Source organism: Melanotaenia boesemani, chromosome 1 (genome assembly GCF_017639745.1).
Source record: "Melanotaenia boesemani isolate fMelBoe1 chromosome 1, fMelBoe1.pri, whole genome shotgun sequence".
NCBI classification, from domain to species: domain Eukaryota; kingdom Metazoa; phylum Chordata; class Actinopteri; order Atheriniformes; family Melanotaeniidae; genus Melanotaenia; species Melanotaenia boesemani.
Window position 1 is genome coordinate 26,325,091 of NC_055682.1, and position 16,169 is coordinate 26,341,259.

General features: G+C 37.9%; 1 protein-coding gene across 1 annotated transcript in view; it reads right to left on the reverse strand.

The window, feature by feature from the left end:
- The window catches only part of ush2a (Usher syndrome 2A (autosomal recessive, mild)), a 250,130-nt gene that overhangs the window by 47,226 nt on the left and 186,735 nt on the right, over window positions 1-16,169 (reverse strand). The window contains 4 exon segments of the mRNA XM_042001931.1: window positions 3,944-4,098; window positions 4,273-4,470; window positions 7,281-7,617; window positions 9,733-9,956. Coding sequence (XP_041857865.1) covers window positions 3,944-4,098; window positions 4,273-4,470; window positions 7,281-7,617; window positions 9,733-9,956 — 914 coding nt within the window.

The following is a 16,169-nucleotide window of genomic DNA, read 5'->3' on the forward strand; positions in this document are numbered from 1 at the left end:
ACCGTATTAGATCAGCACCTTCTGTTGTCACAGCAGGTGTGTGTTTGTATGTGCCTGGGTTTGTTTGTCAGTGCCTGTGTGTGTGTGTGTGTGTGTGTGTGAAAGAGAGAGAGAGGGAAAGACAGAGAGAGAGAGTGAAAGAGAGAGAGACAGAGAGAGAGAGGGAGCTGATGCCAGGTAATTGCAGTGGTGTATTAGGTTAGTTCAAGTTATCCCATAATTGGGACTGTTTGGCCAATTTTCACTGGTGTACAAACTAATCCAACTCACTCCTTTTCCACCTTCTGCTGGAGGGTGTGTGCTTGTTTGTGTGAACATATGTATGTGTGTGTGGTACACAGTGCATGAAAGGCAGAGATTGAGCTTGTGTTGTAAGAGTGCGTGCATGTACACAATGTTTTCACATAAAGTTTCAAACTGAGATGATCCAAAGGAATGATTTTAAGAATATTCAACACATAAAAAAGTATTTGGATGGAAGACCATGTTTGAACATACTAAACACACCCAACCTAATTGAGTCTGTGCAATGAAATGCACCAAGACAAAAAAAATAAAAACTAAAAACAACAAAAAAAACAAAAAAAAACCTTTTTGCAGACTACTGTAACAAAACAAAATACCAACCTTCTTCTGCTGCTAGGAGTCAGTAAGACAGTTGTGTTTTGGTTTTGGAGTATTTGAAGTATGACAAAACATGCTAAACTTACTACTACACTACTACTAACCTACTAACCACTACTACAAAGACGTTCTGGCAGCAAGAACTCATTTAACTGTTTTAACAAATTATGTGGATAAAATATATTGTATTATATCAAACAAGATTAATCTAACAATTGATCATGTTTTTGGGTCTTGTTATAGGTTGGTTGGTTGGTTATAGGAGCAAAAACTAGATTGTGGCAGGAGCTGTGGAGGCAGAGGTCTGGGAGTGCAGTTGGGACTCTATACACTGCTCAAAAAAGATAAATAGAACACAAAAAAATACCATGTAACTCAAAGTCTGTCATACTTCTGGGATATCAGTCTGTCCAGTTAGGACGTTACACTGATCAACTGCACCTGCTGCTGTACAAATGGAATACAGGTGGAAATGAGATGCAATTAGCAAGACAACCCCTGTAAAGGAAGGACCCTGCAGGTGGTGGCTATAGACCATTTCCCTGTCTTCATCCTTTTGGCTGGTTTTTGCATGTTTGCATTTTGCCGGTGCCCTCACCATTAGAGGTAACATGAAGCAGTGTCTGCCACCCACAAAAGTTGCTCATATAGTGCAGCTCATCCAGGATGAAGACTACACATCTACACAGAAGCCATCTACAAGAAGGAACAGAGTAGACTCGACTTCTTAAGCAAGCTGAGATCATTCAGTGTCTGCACCAAGACATTGCACATCTTCTATAAGTCTGTTGTGGAATCAGCTTTGCAGCCATGTGTTGGGACGGCAGCATCAGAACCATCAGACTTTAAGAGACTGAACAAACTGATGAAGAAGACTGGCTCTGTGCTGGGAATAACTCTGGAGCCGCTAGAGCTGATTGTCCAGAAAAAATGCTGCACAATCTGAAAATAACGGTCATTTCGTCATGTCCAATGCAAGACAGAAACGTACCAGATATCATTCCTGTCAGAAGCCTTTGCCCAATAGAACAAAGCACTATCGTCTTCTAATAAATTATTTTTAATTAAGCTAAGCCTATAGGCGAGTCAATGCTTTACCATTCAACTTATGTTTTAACTTTCACCTATAGTCATAAGCTATGAATAGTGACCACAAAAATTATAATGTGAACACAAGTGGCTGAAAGGAGCTTCTTCCAAATTCTAAGAAGCTCGGTCATAATGAAGGAGCTCAGAGTAGTCACTGCTCCTCTGCATCAAAAGGAGCCAGTTGAGTTGGTTTGGACATCTGATTTGGATGCTCTCTGGATGCATCCCAGACGATGTGCTTCGGACATGTCTCACTGGGAAAAGGCTAGGGGTAGACCCAGGACTCCTTGTAGAGATTACATCTCTCAGCTAGCTTGGGAATTCCTGTGTTGAGCTGGAGGAGGTGGCAGGATCTCTGCTCAGACTACTTCTCCTCCATAACCAGCCTCAGATAAACCCCAGAAAATGGATGAATGGAAGATTTATTTAGCATTAACAACACTTTATTAGTTATTTGGCAGAGTAGTCAAGCAGAAGAGTCAAGAGTGTTTGAGCACAGTAAGCAGCCTGGTGGGTGGTACAGATAGGGGTGGGGCTATATTTCATATTCAGAGAGCTAAACATATTTGATGAGGCAATGGTGCATAGTTTTATCCAAAGACAATAATGGAGTATTGTCATAAGAAGCCACAAAGTATATCATTTTAAAAGACAGTAGTGGTTTTAAGGGTTTAATAAATGCTTGGAGGTAGAGTTTAAATCAAATGTATGTGCTGTTTGTCTTGTAATTAACCTTTTTCCAGTGGTTTGACCACTCTGTCCGTTTTCTAGAAGATCAGCACTCATCTTTCTTTTCTTGGGTCATCTCTTTCCCTTTTTGTTTTTCCTATTCTGTTTTGTCCATATAAGATTTCTCCACAAATTTTTATTTATTGTGTACTTTAATCCATCTTGTATGTATTGACCCCTCATCATCTCTCTGCTACTTCCAGTCCTCCAGCAACATAACTTCAAGCTTTACAGATGAACACGCTCAAAATAATTAGATGTTAAATTAGCTTTTAAAAAAGCCAGAAAGACACTTTTCAACATGAGCTTTCATCACCGCTAAGCCGGAGAAATTAATTGTTGTGGTGATATCAGCTCAGCTACAGCCAGACAGATAGCAGCAGAGAGTTCTGTGTGAAGGTATTATGGTGGCTATCGCAAACATCGCGTAGGCTCAGCAAATTCACAGCCCTGAATACGGTGGGAGAGTGGAAACAAGGCTTAATAACAGCTTCGTCCTGCAGAGGAACAGCACAGAATTCACAGAGTGGAAACGTACCATGCTGTAATTACTTAACCACAGAGATCAGATCATTTTGAAAATATAAAAGCAATATAAAATAAAAATACAAAAACTATAATGTGAATAATATTTACAGAACAATTAGTATATGAGTTGGTCTTGAATTTTATCAGGAAATAAAAGGTGATTAAAAGGGGGCTGCAGAGTAGTTATCACTATTGCCTCTCAGCAAGTAAATTCCTGGTATGAACCTCAGCTGGGGCCTTTCTGTGTGGAGTTTGCATGTTCTTCCTGTGCATGCATGGGAAAAGAAATGTATCAGCTGAATTGATAATGAAAGGATCAGATGAGCAGCCAGTTGTATAAGTCCAATTAATCAAAGTTTGGTCAAGAGAGAGAAAAAAAGGTGTATTTGCATAGCATATTCAGACAGGTCCATAAGAAAGAAGGGACCCAGTTATCTTGTTACGAAATGGTCTTTTGTCTGTCTTGTCCCCCCCTGTTGACAAACTTTTTTGTACATATTCTTTTACTTAAAGTTTTCAAGCTAAATTAAGTGAATAAAAATACACAGTAAAGTGGTGCTTAGTTCAGGGAAGCTAAGGCTATTAAATAACCACATAGTGGAATAATGCTGTTATCAACAAGGATGGTACAACAGAACAAGATTTTGGAAAGTGTGTAAGTTTGTGCTGGTGTGTGAAAGAGACATGGCTCTACATGGAAGGTTGGCAAAACAGACATAATTAAGTCAGAGTAAGAACCAACAGAACATTTGTAGGTACAGCCAGTTATGTTTTACTCTTTTTGTACAATGTAGCAAAAATAGTCTTACTTCTCGCTTGTCAGTACTATAAATTACCTCTTCAAAAGATTTCTGACAAGATCAGACTTCTTAAGACCATTACTGACAATACTAGTTAGTAAAGTGTTGCATCATATTGTGGTCATCTAATACATGAACTCTTTAACAACACCTCTAGCGAACATGCATCTTACCTTCGTGCTGTCAGTACAACCAGCCTGATTACAGGCTCTCAGCTGGTAACCGTATTCTTGAAAAGGCCTGATCCCTCCAACATCAGTGAAACTGTTTTCATCTCCACGGTAACGCTCATGTCCATCCCGCAGTACAACATAGTGGGTGATCACTCCTTGTAAAATGAAAAAAACAGTTAAATTAGGTAACCATTTATTTTTTCTTGATGTTTATGTCAGTACTCACATTGGATTATTTAAACAAAATACACCTTCACACAAGACCTTTTATTACTAGTTTATTACCACTATTTTTTCTTGAGTCTTTATAGAAATACACACATACAAACCATTAGGTCTAGCGGGAGCTTGCCATTGCAACTGGATGATGTCATCCCGTTCACCTAGACGACTCCAGCGGGGCGGGGCCACCCCCCATGGTTTGTCTTCACTGGTTGTCACTAATGTAACATTGCTGGAGCCTCGACCAAAGCTGTTCCAACCTCTCACTCTATACTCATAGGAGGTAAAAGGCTCCAGGTCAGGGTCTACAACAAAGCAAGGACAGCAAAAAAGAGATGTACCAAAAAATTTAATTCCAAGCTTTTGTCAATCAATAAGACAGAAATTAAGGAAGTACTTTTTTTTTTAAAGTAGAATATGAAAGTGGAAAATTGGGCTGAAAGTCAAAGCAGTTTCACAAGAATAATGAAATGAAAATGCAAGAATTCTTTTCTCTTTGTCAATAAAACCATTCACATCATTTATATTTGTCAAAAAATTGCCAATACATGACTAACAAATCAATAAGAAACACTATATAACACATTTTATAGTATAAACTTCAACTTCAATTTGGAAAAAGCATGCCATAAAGTTAAAAATCTGTCTAATAAACATTGGGGCTGTATGATACATAAAAATAATGTATTGTTATTGTGTTTTCAACAAACAACATCAATATCCCAAAGACATTTTGACTTGAACTAGACAAGCACAGATGTACTGATGAAGGCTGCATTTCAGCTGGGGGAATTTCTGCATTTGGGCATGTCCTACAGCCAACTGCAAAGGTACAGAAGTAGAACATAGGAGGTGATAACACATCTGAGATTAGCACTATATACTGTATTTAAGTATGTTTTTAAATTACAAGTCATACTGGCAAAATTTAACAATAATATTACATATCGCAGTTTTTCCTAATATTGTTCATTCCTGACTGACACCAAAACATGAACTTGACATTCTCCTTATATATGACACAATACTGGCATTATGATAAATAATTTGACCATGCATTTCTCAGACTGTAAATTTACACATGGTATGTTGCAAATAATACTAAGGTACTTTTTACTCACACTTGTCCTTTTTGTATGACATGTGAGGCATGCACCATTCATGACAGAGTTGAGTTTATGATAAAAACTCTAACGTTAAAACTTTATGGGGCAAAATACAGCAAGATATTCCACATTTGTGCACTACCACTGATGCAAAGTCATAAACCTGAAGCTATGACTGAAGCCCTCCGACATACATGTTTACAATCCCCCTGGTGAGGAGGTGAAGCTGCAGGAGCATATATACATGCAAATGCAGCAACACATATATGCGCATTACTTTTAGGAGTGTTAAGGGACTGCAGCTGTAAATGGCCATGCAGTAATTGCTGATCTGGGGGCTCTTGTCTTTATTACTATCATAACTTTAGTTGTAAAACACAGTGGTAAACAGATGTAAATAAAATATTGAATGTGTTGGTACAGACACATTTTAAAAATGTTCTGTTTAATTCTGCAACTATTAAACTTACATTTTGATATAAGTTATGTGTGGACGAAGCGGTACACTGTGTATTTATGATTCTCACTGGGAGCTATCTGGGTGTGATCTACCTTTGCTTTGTATTTTTTTCTCGTTCCAAAGTAGTATACCATGATAAAGTTTGTGAGTGTGTATGTGTGCAAGAGAAACATCTGGTGTATGGTGGGTGGCGACAGCTTTATGTGCCTCTGCCCAGATGGTGTCACAGCATCACCTAGAAACTCTTATCCTAACCGCCCCATGCCGCACACACAAAATAATCAAAGCACATACACAGAACTACGTTCACTACAGGGGCACACTGAAAAAGTAACTCACTGGATCTAACACAAAATATTTGTACTTATTAGTACACGTCCAACCATACACATCAAGATCCACAACCACAATTAGTCTTGCTTAAATAGACAAACTATCCAGATGAATGATGTGTACAGATTGAATAATATGACACACACACACGCCCACAAACTCACACACGCTCCTACTCCCTTTGGGCTGATAAATAGTAGAGAATGTTGAAATGGCATCTAAACGCCCATCTTTAAGTTTTAATGACACACAAGTGTACAGCACAGAGTGAGTTAGCTTGTTACAGCTATTAATATACACTGCAACAGCTGTCCTGGTGTGTGTGCATGTGTGTGTGTGTCTGTGGGAGGTTATGTTTCTATGAAGCCTGTTCAACTGTAGCAGCCAACACAGACTTCTGCAAGCTCCCAATTTCACTGAGCCTCGTGTCTGACATGGCAACTTTATTTTATCTACATCTTTCTGCATTTTGTAACATTTAACAAATTTTTTTTATTAAATTACTATATAAAAATAAAATAACCAATTATAGCTCAAACATATCAGGCAAACAAAAGGGGGTAGCGGTGGGTCAAAGGATTTGAGAGTAAAAAAACGGCCACATACACTGAAAGAAAACATGTTATACATTGAGGTAGTGTACCATGATAACTAGCTTTTAGCTGAGGTCAATATGTTACCCTTTCTGTTTTTCTTAAAACACATTAGACATAAAATCACAAAAAACTGACTGTCCATATGTTAAATTAAGAAAATTAAAACACATGAAATAAAGTATACATCCATTATAAATCATTTTCAATATTTTGTTTCGGTAACTTAAAGTGTAAGGAATGCATGCAGTGTGTTATGATGTTTTATGTGAAAATGTCCCCTGACCTGTCAGCAAATTACTTACATCTCATTATCAACAGGTCTGAAATAACAATGCATCCATGTGTAAAGCAGGGTAAAGAACTGAAGAGGTATACTAGATATCAAGTGGTATTTAGATAGTTGAGTCAAATCTAAGAGTTTAAAAGAAAATAAACTAATAAACTTGTTTTGAATCAGAGCTAACAGATTTAGATTAGACAGAGTAAACCCTTCACATCTGACAGTGACTAGATAAATACAAGTTGAAGAAAATATTCTGGGAGACACCCATGAAAAGTATTTTTTTCTTTTTAACAGCAGTATAAATAAGCACAGATACACACACACATTCATTAATTACCTGTATAGGTGAAAATGCTGGCATCTCCGCTGTATATCACCTCTTCATGTGATCGGCATAGACCCTCAAACTGTGTGTTCTCAGTGTGTGTGTTACTGTATGTGTCTTCCATTCTGTAAGTGTTATTACTACTGTTTGTGTGTGTCGACAGGCCCGTAGTGAGAGTTTCCTGCATGGTGCTGATGAATGGTGAGCGTGTCGTGGATTGTGTGTCAGGCTGTGAGTGTGCAGTCAGAACCCATGTGCAGGCAGTCAGAGATGGATCAAGGTCACAGGAGCCACAGTAAGCTGTAGCTGCTGCAGCCACGGGACACAAAGCGCCCTGCAAACACTGGTGCTGCACAGAGAACAGAGAGAGACGGTGACACAGTGAAGATAAAGGAAGGTGGAAGAGTTAATTAGCATTGGAACAGTAAACAGTAAAGCATGCAGATGTTCAAAATAGCTATTTTATTTTAATACAATGTCAGCAAGACAACAGAAACTTATCTAGCTGTCAAAAAAGTTTCAGTATGTTATATCTTAAACATAATCACACATGGCATAGCTACATCAGTATCAGATGTGCATGCTTATGTGTGCATGTGTGTGTGCTATACAAGGGTCTTAATGACATCATTAGAGCTAATGAGAGTTCCTCCCCTTTGTCCCTGCTTGTGTATGTGTGTATGTGTGACTGCTTGTGCCGCCTCATGCTGACTTAGGAACACACAAACGCCACATGACCCTGGTTGATAAATGGAAGATGGCCTGTTCTCCAACTCCTGATGCGACAGTGAGAATGAGTTTGACAGAGACAGGGTGGGCACAATGAGAAATTCTATCCAACCGGTAACATCCACTGTGCTGCAGGAGATGATCTGCCCTTTCAGTCAGTGTGCCAGCATATAACCAATGTTAGAGCAGAGCATCTAACTGGCTTTTTTCTTTGCCCACACTGGTTATGCATCTATAAGTGTACCAGCTCAGTTTTTGCCAGGCTGACTTGTAGCTCTGAAACTCACTTCTATTTATTCATTTATTTATCAATTTTTTATTCTAATACCCATGACTGACTGTTGACCTGAAATGAGTAGTAAAGGTTGTATGTAACCTTTATGTTTTTGTATGTTATTTATGTCACTGATTTTATATATTTCTTGTCCTTTTCTACTGACAGATCTTCTACTCTAGGCCAGGGCTGGCAAAGTATCAGATTGTCACAACATGACTGTCATGGTTAAAAGGATGATGCAAAAAAGATATCAATGGAAAACTTAAAAAATATATATTGCCATCAACTATTCAAATGGTAACTGAGGGAAATAAGTGTAAAAACTGTACAGAAACCCCATTTTGCCGTAAATAATGTTTTCATTTTATTGGCTTAGATCAAAGCCCTGTATAATAGGGTATATCATGGAACCAATACTTAATGGTACCAATAGTTCATTCTTTCAACATCTTGATTATCGTCAACACAGATATAACACTCCAAATTCACACCTTCCATTTAGTTCTTCATTAAGGGATTCTTTTTTTTTTGTGTCACAAAAGTCTGGCACTTTTATCCTTAAGAAATTTCTCCCATTTCTAGTTTTTTGAGAAACTGGAACTCTACTACACTGAAAATAAAAACCCATCCCCCTAGCATGTGATCATAAACCCTCTGGAAAATGTCTTCACCACGGTCTGCTTTCCATTTTTCTGCATCTGTCTTTATCCTGGCTTCAATCTCCCTGCCCCATGTCACAACACAATATGGCCATCCAACAACATTGTTCCTATCAAACAAATCTCCACACTGTCTGACTACAGCGAGTGTATTCATCATCAGTCAGGTACGTTTTCCTCTTCTCACCTTCTTACCAATTGTGGCAAGATGGTTCCATCATTCTGATCATCTTCAGCTCAGAAGACTTAATTTCTTATGGTCTGAGAGTCATTCAGATGCCTTTTGGTAAACATTTAGATGACTGACAAGTGCCTTTTAATGAGGAACGTCATCTGTTTAGCCTCTCTACCTAAAAGACCTAACTAGTAGAGTGGTAGTGTTTGTGGTGGTTGTCATGTTATAAGTTTCTTTCAATTCCATAACAGAACTGAGGTACTTATTCCTAGCAGTTAACATGCTGGTTACCTGTCAGACCATGACCCTTCATCTCTGATTCATCAGTCTGGGTGTACCAGAACTCCGATGAAAACAAAGATTCTAAATAACTATGCAAACGGGATCCTTTTTATCTTCTGTTTAATTCATTAAATAAACAAACACCCTATCTGATTTTGTTAGTCTTTGATGAGAATTTTAAGTAAACTGACAAGCCGAGAGAAAAAACAAAAAACATTAACAATAAACTGTATTCATTTTAGGAAAAGTATTAACCACAACATCTGGAAAACCTTAAAGAATCTGAGAAGTTATTACTTAAAAAAAATTCACATGAAAACATTTTTTAACACAGAAACACACCTGTATCAGGAGGCCAGGTGTGGGTCGGTCGGCACACACATGGCGTTGGGGATCAAAGCCGATCCCATTACAGCATTCCTCTTCATGATGTATGACCACTGAGCCACAGCACTGCAGTGTGACTGTGGCGTTGCCAGCAGGGTGTATTGTGGGATGTCCATCATGGTCCAAACAGCAAAGAGAAGTTGAAGAGTTTATGTACTCCTGACCACAGCAGACAAAACCTAAAAACAAGAGAATATGCATCAAATTATTGCTGTACATAAGTTCATGTTTGACCTTATTATATGTCAGGAACACATTTGTTTACATGAAGCACTTCCCACTGCAGAGCTGATGGTGTCTTTGTAAACCTTAACAAAGCAGGTTTTGATTTTATGGAATTTTATTTTGCTGCAAATTCAGGTTTTACAATTTACTTAAGAAAGTATCTTCTGAATACTGAACAGGTTTCCAACAGTTTAGGATTTCACTGACACTTATATTTTATTTACTTATATTTAAGTTTTCCCATCACTCAAGCTACAGCTGGACTTCTGTCATTATCTTTGTAGATCACTTGCTTCTCTTTTTTTTATGAATAACAGTACCAGCTTGTTTTTCAATTATAAAGTATATCATTTTCTTTTTTTCCGCATAATCTTTTAATCAGTAACTAAACTTTCCTGTCCTTTCTTTACATCTGTCATTGTATTCTCTTCTCTCAATACTTCTGTATAAAAATATTCAGGTGATGCTAACTTATGCCGTTACTCTTCTATATTTTCCAAACTCCTTCCTTCTCTGCCCTTTTATCCATTCGATCTGTGCAGGAACACCATTTAGGCCATCCTGAATACCATTGCACACATTTTCTTATCATTCTCATATACATCCAACTATCCTCTTCTCTCTATCCACCTCTGCATATCTCCTTTTCTCTCCTATATTCACGGCTCAGCAGTAATACTCAGGATACGCCGCTGAAAGAGTGCAAGGGAAAAGGAAGTGTGTTTTTCTGAGAGCTGCCATTTCTGACAGTGATAGCTGATGTCTGTCTGCCTCTGCATCACCTTGAGCAGCAAGGTGACATTTAGAATACATGATATCACTCTATTTGCCTGTAAATGTTTTGCAGCAGAATCTCAAATTTAAAAAATGTTTCCTCGCATTATGCATCAGTTCACATTTCAGTTTTAAAACATTTGAGTTACTTTAAATGAAAAATTAAAACTGCAAAAGGAGCTGCAGATTCAAGACAGAAATCCCTGGTAGTAGAAGTGAATGTTTGAATTAAATAACCTATCAAAGTTTATCATTAGAAATGCTGAATAGTTTGAATTACATAATGATACATGCTTAAAACTGAAAGCACAATTCAAGACAGCTCGCGTGTATGATTGCATTCATGTCATGGACAATATAGTGAAAGAAAATGGTCGCAACTTCTTCACAGGAGAATTACATACTGAGGTCGGTCCTATTTACTGGAATAGTGAACAACATTCTCATGTGTGTAAATGATTTGGGATATCAAAACTTCATAGAAGTTGTGTTGTATAGTTCCCAGCTTAGAGTCATACATTGATTCATAAAATTGTCTTATTTGGGTGTTTCTGTAGTACCTCTGATGATGTCGATTTAATAAGATTTGCAGATTTAAATCAGCTTACTTTAATTCCCTGAATTACAAATCCTTTTTTTCCATTATAAAAGGACCAGCAACCTGTACCGGTGAACCCTCTCTTTTGCCAGATAAAGGCTGAGTAGGTTCTAGCACTCGTGCAACCTTACATGGGAATAAGAGGGTATAGCCAATAGGTGAATGATTCAATAAAAAACAAACAAAAAAAAAAACAACAAAAAACGTAAAAATCAAAAGTAATTGAAATCAAAACCCAACCATTGTCATTTTATGGGTGACAACCAAATCTACTAACTAACAGTGTGTGTAGACAAATTCCATGTGTATTAAATGTGGACCTGTTAAGGTCTAAGTGATGGATGATCCTCTTTTGTCCTACACTGTGAAAAATATAATGTGTTGTACAATGTTCCTTTTGCCTGGTTCCACTCCACTGATGGAAATGGAGCAATGTTTTGTCTGTAAACAAAGTAAAGAGTTGATAATTCTGTGTGATATCAGGCTGACAATGCTCTGTTAACTACAATCAGTATACACACTCAGATAAATGACCTAGAGAGTAACGTGACATAAGTGACTGTCATGTACAAAAAGGGCAAATAAAAACCAAATTTTACCATCCTTAATTCTTCTTTGTGGGCACCCCATGCGGCGCCCAGCAAGATGTCGCCCTGGGTAGCTGCTCATGTTGCCCATAACTAAATTCGCCTCTGCTAGTGGGCTTTGGCCTTGCATTGGATTAGGGTTATAATATATTATAGCACTGAGTCAGCAGCACCCTGTTGTGAAGTTACATTAGAAATACAAATGAGTATGGGATTGCTTGACTAAAAATGTGGTGTCAGGATGGTGCAATAACAAATCATATTGTAATAAGGGTGCACGGGTTTTATGATTATTTAATTTATTGTAAAAATAATCTAATTTCAATGAGATATTTAGCTAATTTATCCAAACAGTTGATGACATACCGATCTGTGGCACCATCTACCCCCAGCTGTGCTGCCCATTTTATTTGACAGAGGACATTAAACACCAAGTCACTGCTTTGTATCCTAGCCTCACCTCCTTTAATGAGGCTGCAGCTAGTTATGGAGTGATAAATAACTTATTGTTTCATATTCTAATCAGCATTCACACTTTGAGCACGTTAAATGTTGTTAATTCAAGCAATTATTTCACTTAAAGGCCAAAAGTGGAGCATGGCACATATTTTCTACTCTGCTGTTGAAGTGCATTATACCCTCAACACATCCATCACAGAATGTGACAGGAAAATGCATGTGTATGTGATTGTGTGACATAAAGGCAGTCTGACGGCTAGTAACTCACTTAGCAGCGGCAGCTGTTGCGGAGCGGGGTCTTGGTGGCCAATTCCCTCAGCGCCTTACTTCAGCTTCAATGACGCGCAAATAAACAGCTCAACACTTTTCCGAAATAGCTTCTCTCCACTCATCTCTTGTCCTCTCAGCATCCTCACCTCTTCTCTTCTCTTCTATCGGGAGACATGGCTCTCTAATATTCACAATTTCCACTCTCCTCCCTTTACTCTCTAAAAAACCAATGGTATTTATCTGTATCCTCTATCATGCCGTTGTTCAAACACAGCTCTATGTGGCGACAACTCCTTAACACTTGTGACCCGAAGTCTTGGAGTTATCTCCTGCTTTTACCCACTGGATAAGCTCTCTGATCATTCTTTTCTTTCTTTTTACCTGCATCCCCAACCTCTATATAAGTCTATGCACTTGTCTGTTGTTATTACTTTCTGCTTCTTTCTGCCTTTGTGTTCATAATCCAATTTCTCTTAAGTCCTCTTTTTTCTTGCTCCTTAATCATAATTTTTAACTTCTCTTACGAAAATAGGTCAAACCGATGAATAAACTACTGCACACACTCCTGATTTGCTGTTTTAAAATCCTCATCTGATTGTTAATTTTTTTAATTTAAATTTTGTAAAAGCAGACAAAGATGTACTGTATCCATCCTCCTTTCCATTCATTATCTTGATGTTTTCCCTCTTGTTTCCACTTTTCTATTACCCTCTTTTCCTTCCATCTCCCTGCATCCCCACATTTCTCAGATCCACATCATTTGTTTACCATTAGGCAGATGAACTTTACTACTGTATTATCATGCATTCAGCAGAAAAGAACAATCCCTGTCTTTGTGAGCTTTATCTTGTATGCCAGTACATTTGTTCTAACATTTTGTAACACACACCCTGATTTTCTCTTCCAATCCATAAGCGTGTGTACTTTTGCAGAGGTGTGTATGTCATGACAATGTTTTATTACACACCTCTTGTTTTCTCTCTTGCATCACAGAAAGCTTCAGCCTTAATCTTCAGATTTACGCAGGATTTGCATACATTCGTTAATAGCATCGGGAGCGCAGCGTCAACACAAGGTGCTTAGACAACGTGAATTATTATTAGGGCTTCAGTCATTCCACTTAATGATAAGTCAATATTTAGCCCTGCCAATGAACTACAGATAAAAATGTGTGTTGTGGATTAGGGTTATCCGAGCTCTCTAAGAGACCAAAACCCCTCCACAACTTTAAACAAACCAAACACTTTTAAATACCTGAATATATTACAAGAGGTGTGGAACAAAGTGCAAAGCAAGTGCACACAAACATGGCGTTTTGTATGTATGCATAAAGGCACACACTCCTGTTGAGACAGATTTCACAGTCACACTGCTGTGCTTAATAACATATGATGTATTGTCTTTAGTTTATCTGTGCACCGCTTAGAGGAAAAAGCACCAGAAGGCATTAGTTCTCATCAAACTTTAAATAAATGTTACTGACCTAAAAAAAATATGCAGGAAGAAGTGTGTGTATTTGTGTGTGTGCATGCATGCACTTTGTGCTCCACAGAGGCCAGACTATATGTCATGTCGAGAGATGAAATCACAGCGGATTGACTTTCTCACACAGTGGATAGTGTTCCCCTGTGGACACACACATGAGGATGTTGGGGCGACCATCACACACATAATCAAAGACACACAACTACTCTTTTCCCAGCAGACTGGTTGTCCTCTTGTCTTTTTTACTTTTTCTTTTTTTAATCACAGTAACATTACCAGCTGGGCATGTGTGCAACACTGTGTACATTAGTGTGCATGTATGGTTCTTCAGTGCTAAAGTGTGTGTTTGTGTCTCTGTGTGTGCACTGAGCTTAAGTAAATGCTTTGGTAGCAGTTATATTTTCACCACCCAATAGGGATTCACTAAAGAGTGAGACATAGCACAGCTGCTTGTGTGTGCTTATGAGTTTATGAGAGAGGGATGGAGGACATGAGTAAAATAGATAATGTTGAAAGTTGACAAAGTGATAAAACAAGATAAATAGTTAATAGGGAGTTATAAGAAAAATAAAGCTATCTAAGATAAAGAGTCCTATATTGTTTGGCATGTAAGCCAAACACATTAAATGCAAAATCAAATTGTTTTGTTGCTATGCTTTTAAGTTGTAATGTCCAAAATCGGTCCTTGAGGGCGACCTTCCTTCAGGATTTTGATGTTTCACTACTCCAATATACCTGACTCAAATTAAACCGATATCTTCAACAGCTTCAACAGCAAGTCTGTAAAAGACCAATTTATTTGAGTCAGGTGGGATGAAGCAGGAAACATCTCAAACCTGCAAGACACCAGCTCTTGAGCACCAAAGCTAGGCATCCCTGCTTTAAAGCAGATATGACATATGTACGGTCTTGCAGAAATTCACCCATATAACAAGTTTACGTCGATGAAACTTATGTGGAAAAGTTCTTCTTTTCTTCTTTTGAAGAGACATAAGCATCCATTATAGATTTTTTTTCCTTAAACAAGCTCTTTTACATATTTTACTGTAGTCTAAACAGATTCCAGAGCATTACCCTGGTAATATCAAAATCACCTTCCACCATCTAATCAATTCATTTTTAATCAACATTGCCAGATACCTGTAGTTGATGTCATGATGATCAGTACTCCCCTTCCTTCAGGTTCCACATTACTTTCATCACTATGACCTGGGAAATGGTTATTTAAAGGAGTAGCAGGTTCAAATTAAGTTAGAATCTGTTAACTTCAGGTGTTCAGGATTTGGAAGCAGAGCCAGTCCTCAACTACTCTTATCAACCCAGGCCTTCTTATATTTTGTTCACCCATTCAGCACAGTTTGTCTCAATCATGTGACCAAACCCACCTTTTCCCTGAACTGCTTATCCTCCCTCATCCCTAACCCCAATTATTCTCTCACTAATCCCTCTTCATTTCCATTCCTCCATCCTTCCCACATTCTACATTTACACTCTTCTTTTTCAAGTACAATCTGTAGGGTCCGGGGTTGGTTTGAGTCATTGACCTCTAGTGGCAGAACCCCCTTTCTGAGAGAGCCTTCCCATGCATCTATACCCTCATTCATAATGCCTAATATTCCTCATTAAAACAGTAAATTTGCACTGATGTGTCTCTGTTCTTCTAGAGAAAACCTGACCAAAAAGTTGGTAGAGTTCAACCCCATGATGCCACACTGATCAGGTAAAAAACAAACAGCTTTTTCCCCAGATTAGAATATTATGTGCCAGTTTATTTATTTATTTATTGTTGAATTCTAATATTAAGTTAAACTTTTCATTAAAGATGTAAAATATCTTGACACAACTTATGTAAGCAAACTATAATCTCTTTTTATTACGTATTTTGGTAACATACAGCATTTAAAACGATGTAGGAAAGACAGCTGTTTTACTGGTAACAAAAAAAAAAAAAAAACAAATTCTATTTTTAGTAGACTCTCAGCACATCTTGTAGC